The sequence below is a fragment of the Hippocampus guttulatus genome, chromosome 8, assembly GCF_054856545.1.
Source record: "Hippocampus guttulatus isolate MCC_2025c chromosome 8, RoL_Hgut_1.0, whole genome shotgun sequence".
In the NCBI taxonomy this organism is placed as follows: Eukaryota; Metazoa; Chordata; class Actinopteri; order Syngnathiformes; family Syngnathidae; genus Hippocampus; species Hippocampus guttulatus.
The window spans coordinates 14,175,110-14,190,423 of record NC_141268.1 but is presented as its reverse complement, the minus strand read 5'-3'; the positions used below and the strand labels follow the sequence as shown (position 1 = coordinate 14,190,423).

General features: G+C 43.1%; 2 protein-coding genes across 8 annotated transcripts in view; both read left to right on the top strand.

The window, feature by feature from the left end:
• Positions 1 to 90: 90 nt before the first annotated feature.
• Positions 91 to 8,285, top strand: atf7b (activating transcription factor 7b). Of its 2 annotated transcripts, none has more exons than XM_086118687.1 (12): positions 91 to 218; positions 940 to 1,001; positions 1,117 to 1,213; positions 1,306 to 1,433; positions 1,556 to 1,681; positions 2,466 to 2,623; positions 3,081 to 3,177; positions 3,272 to 3,391; positions 3,506 to 3,658; positions 4,420 to 4,608; positions 5,871 to 5,976; positions 6,110 to 8,285. In XM_086118687.1, the coding sequence occupies exons 2-12, from the start codon at positions 954 to 956 to the stop codon at positions 6,343 to 6,345; spliced, it is 1,458 nt and encodes a 485-aa protein (XP_085974813.1). In that variant the 5' UTR covers positions 91 to 218; positions 940 to 953; the 3' UTR covers positions 6,346 to 8,285. The 2 variants fall into 2 exon arrangements, with proteins under 2 accessions (XP_085974813.1, XP_085974814.1); XM_086118688.1 differs by having other exon boundaries at positions 92 to 218; positions 6,083 to 6,162.
• An 813-nt stretch (positions 8,286 to 9,098) lies between these two features.
• The window catches only part of dip2bb (DIP2 acetate--CoA ligase B (putative)b), a 31,715-nt gene continuing 25,499 nt past the window's right edge, over positions 9,099 to 15,314 (top strand). For 4 of the 6 annotated variants that reach the window (XM_086118680.1, XM_086118683.1, XM_086118681.1 and 1 more), the window contains exon 1: positions 9,270 to 9,498. In XM_086118680.1, coding sequence (XP_085974806.1) covers positions 9,414 to 9,498 — 85 coding nt within the window. In that variant the 5' untranslated portion in view covers positions 9,270 to 9,413. Of the gene's footprint in view, positions 9,499 to 9,555; positions 9,670 to 15,314 lie in introns of those variants that run through there. The other 2 variants (XM_086118679.1, XM_086118684.1) reach the window with 2 other exon arrangements.

Genomic DNA, 15,314 nt, shown 5'->3' with positions numbered 1-15,314 from the left:
TGGATGTGTGAAAATGTACGTTGAACCACAAATGCCACAAACGGTGGTCTTTACATGCTGGCGCCGCGAACCTTTATGTAACACCCTGGGTTCGGGTTTTAACTCTCGCGAGATTAGAAATGGGAATGTCAAGTGTCAACAACGAGGAGACGACAGCACCGCAGCGTTGGTGCCCGGACGGAGTAGGGAGGGGAGCGACAAGGCTGCTCGAACGTCGGGTGAGCCCTATTCTGAATCCTCGGATGTGTGAGACGGTTTTAACACTAGTGATTTTTCTAGGTGTCTTTCAATGTCATGTCAAATTCGAAGACTGCTAACGTTCACTTGTTAACTTAGCCGCAATGTTCCGCGAAAGGTAGAAGCTAACGAGCGTAAGCTAGTTGTTAGCATTTCTTAGCTGTCGTTTTGTCCTGAGCGGACCAACGAAATGAAATAATGGAAACGTCGGTTCCTATAAAAGCTATTTGGTTCCTGACAGTGCGTTGGACTTGTCCATCGGCTTACTTTTCACGTTCATAGTAACGTCAATGCTTTCAGAGAAGCGTAATATGTTAGCCATGGGCCTGTCCCTAACGTAGCCATAGGTTTGGCATTTGATGTGAAACTATCCACCATTTTTAAACCCCTGGTTGCTACACTTTACAAATATTAACACTTCAATCTTGTCATTGTACGCTATGAAGGTGTAATGTCAGAGTGGTAATGTCGATCATCTCATCGTCCCCAAGTTGACGCCTCGGCATCCGTAGTTGGAGTGAAAAAATGAGCTGTCTAGTATTTCAGCAATAATATGAATTGCCGAACGTAGATACTTTGGTATTCGTTGCATTGTGGCAAGAAAATACATATCTAATGAACATAAGTTCTGACTACTGCTCGTTTAACTTTAGGTCATTAGCTGTGGTCTGTATCGAATAATTATCTTGAAACATTTTCCAGAACTTATGTGAGAGATGGGGGATGACCGCCCATTTGTCTGCACTGCCCCTGGATGTGGGCAGGTAATGTCATCTGCTCTTTTACTGCATTCTTATGGCTTATTTTTAATTCATGTTCATGTTTTTAATGTAAACTAATTCACTGCAATTTTATTTTTTACATTTTTCTTTACTGCAGAGATTCACCAACGAAGATCATCTTTCTGTGCATAAACACAAACATGAAATGACATTAAAATTCGGTCCTGCTAGAACAGACTCTGTTATTATAGCAGGTAATAACATTTGGGCCTGTGCTATTATATGCAGTAAACTATGAAACTTGATATAATAGTTAATTGTGTTATTTTTACCTCAATACCCACAGACCAGACACCCACACCCACACGTTTCCTGAAGAACTGTGAGGAAGTTGGACTATTCAATGACCTGGCCAATTCCTTCGAACAGGACTTTTGTAAAGTACAGGAAGAGGAGCATAGGACAAAAAACACAGTGAGAATTCAAATGAAAATACATTGAATGAATGAGCTGCTAGTTCCCCTAAAATGTCATCATTTTTTGTCATTGTTTTTTTAAGGGCATTTTCACCAGTTGTTTTTTTCTTTCCTACTAAGGCTTCAGCTTTACAAACACAATGTGTAGCAAAGGATGAAGATGAAGATCCTTTAGAAGTGGATTCTTCTCCTCCCAATAGCCCAGATTCTTCCTCCAGCATGTCAGACATAAGTAAAGATTCAAGGGTGAGAGGCAAAGCTCAATAACCACAAACTCTACTTCGATAAGATCCTAAGTAGACGTTTACTAAGTAAGACTGACAATGGTTCTAAGAAGTCCACACAGTGCTGTTAAGATACCAAGTTTTTGTGATGTAATAAAGAATGAGGCCAAGATAAATTATTTCAAAACTATTTCACCATTGATATGACCTATAACCTGTACATTTCACGTGGGAAAAAATGAAATAATGTTGTGTATGATGTAAAGACAACACTGCTCGTCACCCAAAGAACATCGTACCTAATGACAGTGAAGCATGGTGGTAGCAGCATCATGCTCAGGCCTTTAGTCATGGTGGAGCGAATTATGAACAGCTCTGTATGTGGGGGACCTGAAGACAACTGTGCACAGGAGTTGCCCTGGAAGTCTGACACATTTGGGGATTGAAGAGTGAGCCCATATTGCCATATCAAGATGCGTCCCACCCTAAAAGACTGAGTGCTGTAATAAAATGTAAAGGTGCTGCAACAAACCATTAGTGACTTGTGGGTTTACATATGAAGGCAACTGGTCTATTGTACAGTTTTATCCTTTAATTTTCCCCTTTAAAAAGATCAAACAATTATGTTACAGAGGTTATACTTCAAAACTTTGGGAAAAGGTCTCTCTCTTTTTTAATCACAAAAAACAGGCCTTTCAACAGGCTGTGTAAGACTTTCTATCAACTATATTATGACGACATGGAGAAACTGTTTTTTTTCCAGCTTGTTGAAATAAACTAAATGCCACTGCTTTATTTGACAACAGGAAATTCTGACAAAGCCAGTGGCAAGTTCTGCCCCGACTCCAACCATTGTGCGTCCAGGTTCTCTGCCTCTCCACATGAGCAATGATCCTCTTCACCCTACGCTGCCATCTCCAACGTCTGTCATCACACAGGCGCCGCCCTCGAACCGACAGCTTAGGTAAACTGATGTTTCTTTGTGTTCAAGACTTGTGGTTGCGTTCCCAAGAACTCTGTGACTGTTGAGGTATAAATAGATATAAATAGATAATATATAATATACTGTGTGTATATATATATATATAATAGATATAAATAAATGAACTTATTGCATACATGTACAGTATTGGGCAATGAACCGCCACACTGAAGACCTATCAGGGAAAAAAAATAAAATGCAAAAATTAGGTTATGTAGGGACACATTTATGCCTTACAACACTGAATGTTGTCCTCTTTAGAGCCCCAACTCATTCCTAAATACAGTTATCAAATTGTAGTTCATGTTATGCAAATAGTTATTCGACTTAGGTTTTCCTTTTTTCTTTTTTTTTTTACGTGCTTAATGTTAGGAAGGAATCCAGCTCATTAGTCATGTTCAGTCTATGATTGGGACACTATGTCTTATGTTGTCCATAGCTCACCAACAAGCTCTTATCCCCTCGTAAGGCACTTTGCGAATGGGCAAACAGTCCCTCTGCTGCACAGTCCTGTGCAGATTACCTCAGTCATTTCTGTAAGTCTTTCTCAATGTAAATATTAATTCATATTCTTTTATTGCTGTGCCTTAATCTGAAGCACCTCACCTTGTTTTTGTTTGCTTTGTGAAGCTGGCGAGGCCCGGGAACTCAGTGCCTAACATTCCTGGGATCCCAGGACCCCCGGTGGGCGGGGCCAGCAGTGATTCATCCTCCCCATCAGGTTATCACCTGCAACCTGAGACCAAGATGGTGAGATGTGTAAAGATGAGCCCACTTACATAAGCTGCATCACGTTAGACCTATTGGCGGCTATTCTTCTGAATAGCTTGGCACTCATTGGAAGTCTCGCTTGTCTGTCTTCAGCGCTTGAAGGCAGCCCTAAGTAATCAAGGCTTAGGAGCACATGATGGTGGTGGTGCCGAGGGGGCAGGATCCTTCCCAGCTGTCCCCCAGAAGCAGGAACAGAGCCAGCAGCCCACTCAAAATTCGGATGCACCGTCACCTGCCCAACCACAGGTATTAACATCTTCGAACAATGTGGACCACTCAGCAATTGGAACCTTTAATCACATTTTGGCTGCCCCTGTTCGTGAGCAACTTTGTTAACGGTTTACATTTTTTAGCAAATATTGCTTCGGTTCACAAACTATGTTTCAGTTCCGAAACAGTCACATCCATGCAGAACGCTCGGCTCTGTTTACTCTCGTGCAGCGTCAACTTTGTTTGCTCTGTGCAACACGTATTTCAGTTATTCTTGTTTTTGTGTGTGTGGGGTGTTTGTGGGTTGGGGGGGGGGGGCTTCCAGGAAATGAAAAGTTAAGTGGTTATACAAGAATGAAGCTTAACCATATTGCTGTTGGGGGTGAGGAAAAAAAGGAAATACTGCCTATGCATGAGAATGATGCTCATGTTTCTGATCCCGCTATGCACTTTGGTTGTTTGATGAAATCTACCATCTGTTGGGGGAGCAGCCAGAGCTGTGGTACACGTGGGTCATCCGGCAGGTGGGTGTGCTGTGGCTCGGCAGGAAGCTTCCTCTCCGCTTCTCAATGCACCGTGTTCAGGCTATGTACTATTTTGACTACGCTGGACCCAAAGAAGGGTTCTTATAGTTTATAATTATTTCTGGCAATGGATTAAATCAACTTCTGTTCCTTTTGTGGGAAGTTCCGCAGTCTCTGATCGTATTCAGGTTGTGAACCAAGGTTGCACTGCGGATGCAACTAAGATGCTAAAAAGGTTGACTCAGTTCTTATGCAGACAATCCTCATCCCCAGGTGTCCCCTGCGCAGCCAACTGGAGGCCGGCGGCGGCGAGCCTCTGAGATGGACCCCGATGAGAGGAGACAGCGTTTTCTCGAAAGGAATCGAGCAGCCGCCTCACGCTGCAGGCAGAAGAGGAAGTTGTGGGTGAATTCTTTGGAGAAGAAGGCGGACGATCTTGCCAGCATGAATGTCTCTTTGACGGTGAGCGTTCAGCCATTGGAGGGTAAATCTGACCACTTACTTTGAACCATGCGAAAGGAAAGCTGAAAGTATTGAAGCCTCATTTTATGTAAATGGCAATTCTTTTTCTTTTTTTAAATCATTGAAATTTGCCAGGGTTGTTAACAACACTATTTTCTGTGGTGTGTCAGATTTAGATTTTTGCTTTTCAGAGACTTTAAGGGATTTCACGTGGATAAAAAATGTTTTAATGATTTTTTCATGAGTCATTTAGATCACATTTCCAAAGCCCCATTTTCTATATCAGTGATTCTAAAACTGGCGTGCGGCGGCTCTCACTGGTGGTATGCGAAATAGTCATTGCGTATTGATGAAAGCCTGCAGTTGCTTCTTGAGTTTTTGAAAATTTACGATTGTCTGGGAGGTCATGAAGTCAACAGAGTGTGATTTATGATTCAATAAGGGAGTCGAGGAGTGGCAAGAAAGGAAGCAAGAGATGACATCGCTGTGAAATACAGAATTTGTTGATAGCTCACTGCTCCTCCTGGTCGTTTGTTCAAGCTAATGCAGCGCGACAGTAACAGTGTACTTAACACTAAAGGATGAGAGCGAGTGTGCGTCTGTGGGAGCACCTTGAAACCCTGCTCGCAGTCAGTTAGAACAAATAATTTCAACTATGTATTCATTTCATTTTATTTTTGAGTATACACACATTTGAGTATATTTTGAATACCGTACATGAAACTATCGTATCTCAAACACTTCGTAACAAAACACACAGCACTTATGGGCAAGCAGCTCTTTAGTTGTTGTTTTTTTTCTTTAATTTTTATTTTTTTTTAATGAAAACATGGTGATCTGAAACAATCGAAGTCCATTATTGAGTTGTGTGCTGTATATGTCTTGTGCTATAAGTGTGCCCAAAACAAAAGAAACTTGCCTGATTAATTGAGGGGTTGATGGTAAGAGACTGGACAATGGTCCACGTCAGTCACATAGTTGGGGAACAACTGTTTACCCTTTTTGCCCAGACTTTCTTGTCTTTTTTCCAACCAACTGTTAATCTGTCAAAAGGCTTCTCTGAACATCTGTGCGCGTGCCTGCGTGTGTGCGCGCCTATGTGTGTGTGTGTGTGTGTCACATGTTTTCAGAGTTAGACAAAACTTCTAAAAAATGAACACTACAGTGATATATCAAAGCAATACATATAGGACAAACAAAGAACGAGAAGACACAGGACAATAATTGCATTAATCTGCCTTTTGGATTTGTTTTGCTGCCAGAACGAAGTAACGCTCCTAAGGAATGAGGTGGCTCAGCTGAAGCAGCTCCTCCTCGCCCACAAAGACTGCCCCGTCACTGTTATGCAGAAGAAAGCTGCTTTCTTAGGTAAGCCTTCTGCAAAACCAAACCATCAGTCATGCGTGTTGTGTCCTGTCGGATCCATCCATCATCTCATCCATCTAATGTGTCCTTACTCGCTCACCTCTCTAAGGGTGAATGTCTCTTTCTCTGCCTTCAGCTGCAGGAGGAGAGGAAGCGTCCCGGGAGATGTCGGCCGAACCCATCGGATCGCCAGCAGCAGTCATCCAGCATCGGCCTTCTCCCTCGGCCCCGCCCTCCAGCCCGGGTCCCACCATCAACGGCATGAGCGTCCGTGCCGCAGAGGCGGTGGCCATGTCTGTCTTGGCCGGCATGGGATCGGGCCAGCCGGGAGGGGTTGTCATGGTGACGCAGTCCCAGTCAACGCCGAGATGATGTGCTGACGCAGGTAGCCAGTATAAACTCGGGTGGCATTTGGGAGGTTGGACTGTTGGCACGTGTTAAACTGAGGGAGTCTCCCTCACTCCCACTACCCCCAGAGTAAGACTCTCTCCTTCCCTCACGGCCAATGATAATCACATAAAGACACTGCATCAGGCCTCCTCTCTCCCTTCTTCTCTCTGTGTATATAAATAGGGAAAACACGATGCGGAGTCTTCGGTCACATCCTGTATTTGAATGACAAGTATGAATGAACCGTGTTCATCAGCCTCTGATCACTTGAGTCCCAAACAAAATTCAGTGCCTGTCTGTGCGTGACCCACAAAGCAGGTTTTGATGCATCTGACTAAATATTTGGAAGATATCACTCACTGGCCCGATTCGGCAAACTCCCCCCTTTGTGCTCAAACGATGTACTGATGCAGTGACATGTCTGGCTTGTTGCAGCCTCTTATGGCTTTCTACCTTGCTTTAGTTGTTAATCTGACCCTTTAATTACCTACCCTGCCCGGCCCCACCACAAAAGTCACTGTCATATTTAGCTGGATTGCTTTTAGCTTTGAATACATTGCCTTGGCACGGATAAGCTTATGTGATGCCCTAAACGTTCATTTCCGTCCTGACCCTTAGCAGCAGTAATTTGCTTCCAATGTCTTTGATAATGGAAGAGATGACTACTTCAGTCTTCTCTCGTACATCCCAAAGATTATAGATTTATGGGTATTGCGTCATTGCATCCCCTTCTCTTCTTATCCTATGCACCCTTTACTCTGGAACAGAGTCAGTCTGCATTGGGATCAATATTTGTTTCCTAGCCATACAGTTTTTTTGTTTTTATTTTTTTAATAAAGTCCCAATCCCCAGAGTTTCTTCACATCATTCATGAAAATGTTATTTCACTGCTGAAGTTAACCACAATTTTTAGTTGGTTTTTTTTATTTTTGTTTTTTTTTTCCCCTAAATATTTGAATTGACTAAATATTTACATTATTGTACTTTAACCACTTTTCTTCTTGGAAAGTGATGATGATTCACCACAGTTGTTTCATGTTTACCGGTACTTTTACTCTTAAACGGAGTGCTATCTTTTTTCCTCACTACCACTTCCAATGAACTTGTCTCCCAACACTGCTCACTGCATTAATTGGGTTAAGCAACTTGTTGCCACCTGAAACCTTTTTATCACTGCATTAATTATCCAATGGATAATATATACCGTTTTTTCTGGTCAAAGCCAGTTGGTGATTTTTATTTTAATTCTTTTTTGCCAGGCAGTTTTTCATTAGGTAGGAAGTGTGCGACGGAATAACGTAGTGCGTGACAAGCAGTTTGCACCACCATCCTTTTTATTATTATTTTAACCAGCCTCCAAAAAACATAATAGATAATACAAAAAAAAAACTAAGACTGCATGGATTGTTCAAAGTTGAGGTGCACCGCTTTTTTTGTCACAGCGTCAGTTTATTGATCTGCAATTTAATAGTTATGTGACGTTACAGTCTTAACGGTTAGCTTTAGATGACCTCTAAGAAGGAAAAATGAAAACAAGCAGAGATGAAACCATTTCCCCAGGCATTTCAGTTGAAGAACGAGTAGTGCAATATATTTTTCTATTAAGTATCAATGTTTTTGAGTTTCGCCCAGCCACTAAGGGGTGTGGTCTAATGCAGTTGACCAGAGAAAATGTGAATGTGTTTTCGTGAATGAGTGAGCTTGGTGGTTTCTACATGTCTGTGGAGCATTACAGATTCCCTGAGTGCTTTACAACATTTGAAAAGCAGTTATGTATTGAGAAGTAGACAAAAGTGGTTGTGCAAGGTGCTTCTTTTGAAATGTTATGTTTTTAATTGGAGATTTTATACTGCATTGTACTTCCAAGACTGTCCTGTTATTTACCCTTGTCACTGTCGCCTTTAAAACAACCTGTCACTCTTTTCAGTTGTTTTTTTTAAGTGCTGGTGTCTGTCTTTTCTTTTCAAACCAGCCTTTTATCTATTTAACAAATGTTCAACCGCATACACATGTCTCCAGAAAATATTTGTTCAGAAGGAGTTTCTCAAATACTCAGGCCTCAAGATGGGAGAACTACTTGTGTATAGTCTGAATTAATTATCATGGGCAAATAAAATAACTTAATGAAAAAAAGATAGACTCATCATCTTGTCTTAACTCCGCTTTAGTCTCCCTGCACTCAAGCCCTCTACATTTTACAAAACCAAATCACAGCTGTATTTATTGTAAATTATGTTTTGTTGGAACATTCTGCAGCTGTTTTTTTTGAGCCTACCAATCAAAGTGCCATGACTGATGATAAATGTTAATGTTGGGTTAGGACAGCTGCTTAAATACAAGTAGTTGTAACTTACTGACAGCAAGTATGTGAAACAGTGAAATTATCGCACTGTATTGTCTTATAATACTGTTGTGGAATGTTTATGTATTTCCTCAGATTTTTGTGCACGGCAGCATGATTTTTATACAGTATTCTTTTTTGCGGGTTCCAAGATAAATATTATACATGTCATTAAATTGTTGGGAGGAGAAACTTGCCCCTCACCCTACAGAGGACAATAGAGAGAATTTAGTTCAATATTCGTGGTTCTGATGGTATTTAAGACATCATAGAAGGCATTGCTAACGATTAGGTATACACAACTGTTAAAGGGTTAGTTAACACTTCGGGGCGGGAAAAAACAATATACGGCCCGTGTCCGCCGCCCACCCCATATTGCTCACGCGGCCCGATAATGACGTCACCAATCTGTGATTGCATAGTCCAATCGGGCGAGTCGACTCAACGGCACTTGCTATGTGACAAAGCCACCAGTAGGGACCGCTGCGTGGACGTACCGCCGTTGACTGTTTTGCTTGGTCACGTGACCGCCGACGTCGACTTGTTCCCCAGCTCCCTCAGTAGTCATGGCGGTGTCCGGGAGTCTCGGGGATGGAGTAACCACCGCCGCAGCAGCCTTTTGAGTCCTTCTCGCTACCTTCATGCGGGACTGTATCCTCCGTCGGCTGAGATATCACAAACACACCGCAGGCTGCTCGAGCTTCCCGCCATGGCCGACCGCGGCGTCGAGTTGTCGGCTCTGCCAAAAGAGGTCAGGGACCAGCTGGCGGAGTTGGACCTGGAGCTGTCCGAAGGTAAGACGGCTTTACCAAGAGGTGGATGTGCAGCAGGTGTAGTGTTGCCCTTGGATCTGGACACGACTGCGAATCCTCCTCGTAGACTTACTGACCTCTTTTTTTTTTTAACCATTACATTTTGTAACATTCTATTATCGTTTACTGTATGCCAATATTCATGGTAGACAGGTAATTATTTCTTCTTTGCAACATGTTTTCCCTGTCTATGTTTCATCACACATTAGCATACATACACTTGTCAGTGAAAATGGGTCAAGTGAGTTAACCTGGGGGCCTTGTGTGTTTACAGCGCGTATCTACTGTATATGCTGTATGCATCTTCAGGCATGATGTTGTATGCACATCACAGCTCTTTTCCCCCCCGAATGTACAGCAGAGGGTACTTGTTGTGTGAGTGCAAGAAAACAAAATGGAATATGGTGGTGGTGGTGATGACTGTTATGCAAGTCAGTGAATCACAGTGCAGCAGCCTGATTGGTGCTGTGCAGCTCTCAGGTGCCCGAGGGTGGATGAGTAATGTCATGTTTGGCATGGAGAGCCCAACACTGGGGCCCACTGGTGGTGTGCTGAAAGAGAGATTGTGCTCACTTAAATGCAATATCATTATTGCATCATATACAGACAAATGTATTTTTAAGACGGCCCATTAGATAGTTCGATTTGTCCCCTGGATGCAAGTGGTACTAAAACAGCAATTCAATCTACAGGCTGTAAATAAATCTTCACTGACATTTTTTGTTTGCGTCACGTTTCTGTGCCTGTCAATGATGAGACTCACTGGAGCACTCCATCCACTCACTGGTTCAGTGTTTTTGTTCTACTGAAAGAAAGTTGTGACACTGGACGCAAGGTGGGTGAAGTGTTTTGCCCACAAAACGACAATCTCGTACAGAGCGGGATTTGGGTGGCCAACCCTTTGGTTACTGGACGACTTGTTCTACCTCCTGAGCCACGGGCTGCCTCTTTCAGTAAGATTTTAGATACTTAGAGGGTGTGGGGGCTGGGGGTTCTTTGTAAATCATGGAGGGCACTGTAAAGGTTTCTGAGAACTGTCTATGATGTGCATGTCCATTTGTAAATCAGCAATCCATTAACAATAGCAACAGAAAGGGAAATACTGCACTCTACATATATAAATAAAGTTGAGAGGTGTCTGTACTTCAGGGGTGTCTAACTTAGTTTGTCCATCTATAGGGCTCTGATTAAGAGGATTGGATTAGTGCTCTGTTTTTTCCTTCCATTTCAACCACGCCTCAAAATGTAAAGAAAATCAGAGATAAAGGGAAACATCTTGATTTGTTTTTTTCATCTTCCTTCACGTCTAGGCAGATGTGTGAAGAAATCCAAACTTGTCAGAATGAATCCCAGTTTATGTCCATTTTAGTCTTTTCACTCGGGAGTGTGAGTAGTAAGGTGACTCCCCAAGTGTGGCTGTCCCAGGCCTCAGAGGATGACGCCTGTGTCTTTGCTTGCAACTTTACACCAATGGCACTGCGCTGTCCAGATGCCCTCGCTATGCTGCCACATGTTCCCCAACCGTCAAATGCGTTGGCCGTCTGGACCCGTGGTGTGCTCTGCTTAGGACGGGCCGAGCAGCATCTGGCGTTCCAATAATTCGAGAGCTCTCTCATGGATATCTTTTTTTGGGAACAATCTTCCCATTGTTGTTTGGAGCGGGACGCAGTAATAAGCAGACGAAAATATGCATCACAGAAATGGTTGTTTTCAGTAGTTTGCGTGTGTATTAGCATGTGCTCGTGTGTGTGTGTGTGTGTGTGTGTGTGTGTGTGTGTAGTAGAGTGAGGGGAAACACCGCCCACTTGAGCGTCATGGACTGCAAGGACACAAAGAAATCCATTGAGGGGATCAAAGACTTTGTGATTGAGTCGGACTGGAATTTCGAGCTGTGTGCGCAAGCTGCTCAACTTGGTAGCGTGCAGCCCTTATGGCATCTGTGCACTTGATTGTTTAGATATTAAGACTCCGAACTCTGCTGAAACTTTTCTCAAAGCCTGATGAGAAGCAATTCTGGATGCATGTCTGATCATATTTTTTGTTTCAATACTTAATTATTTATTTGTCACTTAAAAAATATTAAAAGTAATAATTGCAAAAATTAGCACAAAATTCAGTCACCCCTTGCAAAGTGTTTTGGAAAAATAAAATACATGCACTTAATTGATGGAATTGCCATCAATCGACTATATATCCATCCATCCATTTTCCGAACCGCTTAATCCTCACTAGGGTCGCGGGGGGTGCCGGAGCCTATCCCAGCCGTCTTCGGGCAGTAGGCGGGGGACACCCTGAACCAGTTGCCAGCCAATCGCAGGGCACACAGAGACGAACAACCATGCACGCGCACACTCACACCTAGGGCCAATTTAGAGTGTTCAATCAGCCTGCCATGCATGTTTTTGGAACGTGGGAGGAAACCGGAGCACCCGGAGAAAACCCACGCAGGCCCGGGGAGAACATGCAAACTCCACACAGGGAGGCCGGAGCTGGTATTGAACCCGGTACCTCTGCACTGTGAAGCCGACGTGCTAACCACTGGACTACCGGGCCGCCTTCGACTATATATATATATATATATATATATATATATATATATATAATCACACACAGACAGTCAGACAGGGGTGGGTGGGAACCATTTTTTTTTTCGTCCTTTGAGTTTTCATCAAGTCCTCTTGACAGTGCAGTGGTTGACTTGGCTGATATCTGTGCAGGGAGTGTCGACAGGAGAATTTTGGAAATGCATAACTTAATTTAAAACTATTTAGTTTCAAATCTGTTAGGGGTGTCTAACACTTCTTTTTTCGGATGCGTGTTGCCACTCGGTGTAGAATGAAAAACAAACGTTTACTCATACACAGCGGGATGCATCTTTAACTCTTCATCACCCCTGATGAACCTTTTTTTTTTTGTCCATCCAATAAAATAAGAACAATCTCTTAATCCAGCATCCGTTGCTGCAGTACATACACAGAGGTTACATGTTAGCATGCTAACATTTCAAGCTGTGGCGGAAAGGCTATCCTTCCCCGTTAGCAGCCTGTATCATAGTGAAAGAGGGGGTGGAGAAACGAAAGATTACAGTCCTGGCTGGGTCTCTTAATCTAGGTCACAGAGCGTCAGGGGGCAACAAGCCCTGCCACACTGGGCCAGGATGCGACGGATCTCTCGACCACCATGAGATCACCAAGGCCTTGTCTATATCTGCTCTTCTCTTTGACCTTTACGTGACTTTCCTCCACAGTCGTCCTGAAGGTTACCATTGTACATATATCCTGTTGTCAATAAATCCCAGGAAAAAAAATCACTTCTTTCTGTTCTCCACAATGGTGTGCTTGTTGGGGACTATTTTGGTTTGTATTTGACATTTTTGACTGCAAACTTATTCATTCAGGGGAAAGAAATCTTGGTTTTTTTAAATCTCAAACCACCAAAGAAAGCCTGTTCCTCTTATTGCAATGATATGTTGACAATTAAATATTAACTATTTAAACCAAACAAAACAAAGCGGAATCGCTCGAAGCTTCACATAGAAATGCACAAGCCAAACAGTTAAAAAATAAAAACTTGTTGGCATGTGAGCCGTCAGTACAGAAGCTAAAAACATTGCCTCTGATGTATTGACACGCACAATTTTCAACTTATTCGGAAAGTATTCAGTCTCATTTTTCCCACATTTAATCAATGTATTTACACAACACACCATAATGAAAGCATGAACGTTTGATGACCGAGGGGGTGGGGGTGGGGGGGTGACACCTTTTTGTATCAGGCTGCAATTTGTAATTTAAATAAGTCTGTAACAAAACAAAATGTAGAAAAAAATTGAAGTGTATTTTCCAGATGCATTGTTTGCAAAAAAATGAAATCTGCTTCAAGTAGCAAATATCCGAAGTAACCTTGTTCACAATACAACGATGTTAACTCAATCTTTGATTCGACATGAATGATCTGACATATATGTTCTGCTAGAACAATCAAATAAACCAAAAAAATGGAAACGGTCCGCTGACCAACGCTTACAGACCACTGACTTCGAACACTGCCTGTGAATTTAGTAAATGTTCTGTCGTGGCGACCGTTTTGTCTTTGGAACAGATTAAGTCGATTTAAATTTTTTCCCTGTGGAATTCGAATCGACGAGCCGTGTTCAGCCCTCATACATACCGCAATGGAGACTCATGAGCGGGCCGAATCATTGTAATGACGAAATGCGTGATCCAGAGCCGCAGCAGTGCTCTTTTACATGTTCGAGGTCATAAGATCGTGAAATCTATCCTCTTGCTTCCTTTCAGTAGATTGTTGACTGATAGGATGGAAAATAACCTTTTGGGGGTAGGAGGGGTGGGGGAGTTTGTCAGAACCACAGGCACGAAGCTAATTTAGCCTATCCATTTAAAAGCTCATTAGGTGCTGCGCAGGAGCTGTTCCTATGATCTCTGTGCCGCTCGAGGCCACCAGGCGGACCTCTGCTGCTCGCCGTATGTCACACAGGCACGTACTGGTTTTGGGAAATGAATGCGGGGTGTTACCGAACATCTTAACTGTCTATTTTCGCCTTACTTAAATGCGGACAGCCACACATAAAGACAGTACCAACAGGCTCCATGGAGAATGCATGGATGCTTTGTGGACAAGACAGACTGAATAATTTAAACGAACGCTCCACACAAACACACACTGTCAGCCGGGTCACTGAAATTACTTGCTTTCAACTCCACGGTGAACTGACGGAGCCTCTCCTCATTTTACTGCTCCCTTTTGTGGCTCATCACATCGCTGACTCATCTCGTCTTCGACGCTATAAATGGCTATAAAATACCACAACTCCCGCATCCCAACATACGGGTACAACATACGAGCGCGGCGTATCAAAACTTCACACTGAAACTAATAATCCGTCTGACTGTGTTCATGACACCATAGCGTTATTTGATTTGATTTGGAGCGTGTTCAGTGGCTCATGTGTGGCGGCAGCATATTATCTGCAGCAGTTTTTTTAAGGACAAATCCCTTCAATGAGCATGTGCATCGTTGTAGAGCCATGCAGGCCTACATGTCAGCACCACATTGTGCCTGTCACTATGGACCCCGTGCCCAGCCCCCAGCCTCGCTCTTACGTACAAGCCGTCACTGAATTAGAGCAGCCGTATGTCGGATGTACCGCAACTGGAGGCTTTGCTAGGCTATTAACAAGTAAAGGCGGACATTTTCAATCTCGGTGTGTATCCATTTTTAACTCTCTGACATAATCCCGAAATGTATATGTGAACACATTTTCATCAACAGATCGGCCATATTGACATTTGCTTTTAAACAGTTGAACTGTCAACACAGAAACTGTACAGATGAATTTGGCTAGCCACTAGAATGGCTTAAGTGTCCATGACAAACAATAGGAAGGGCAAGCAAGGGCAGCCTTTTATATTAGCAGCATTTCTTTTGTTGCGCCACACTATCTAAATAGGTTGCTTTAAGTGTCATTTGACATGTTTTGTTTTTTGTCATTTTTGCAAATGCCACGGCTTGCTTGGATTCCCCACATGAAAATATGTGGCTGCGTACAGCGTGTTGATGTGTGTGAAGTGTCGTGTGTCAACCACACCTCTTGTCTCTCCTTGCAGAGGAGTTGAAGTGGAGTCACGTCTAATTTTCCGTTAACTCCCGACACTCCTTTCCTGCTCCCCCAAGGCCCTTTGCATGTGCGTGTGTATGTGTGTGCGTGTGTATGCGTGACTATGCATGGGGTGTCAACGTTCCTATCCTGAGCTGATTTAAAGTCTAGCGTGCTGACT

Coding starts and splice junctions, on each gene's coding strand:
- atf7b (XM_086118687.1), top strand. CDS start 954: ATGGGGGATGACCGCCCATTTGTCTGCACTGCCCCTGGATGTGGGCAG. Junction 1,214..1,305: donor AGACTCTGTTATTATAGCAG/GTAATAACATTT, acceptor CAATACCCACAG/ACCAGACACCCACACCCACA. Junction 3,392..3,505: donor TGCAACCTGAGACCAAGATG/GTGAGATGTGTA, acceptor GTCTGTCTTCAG/CGCTTGAAGGCAGCCCTAAG.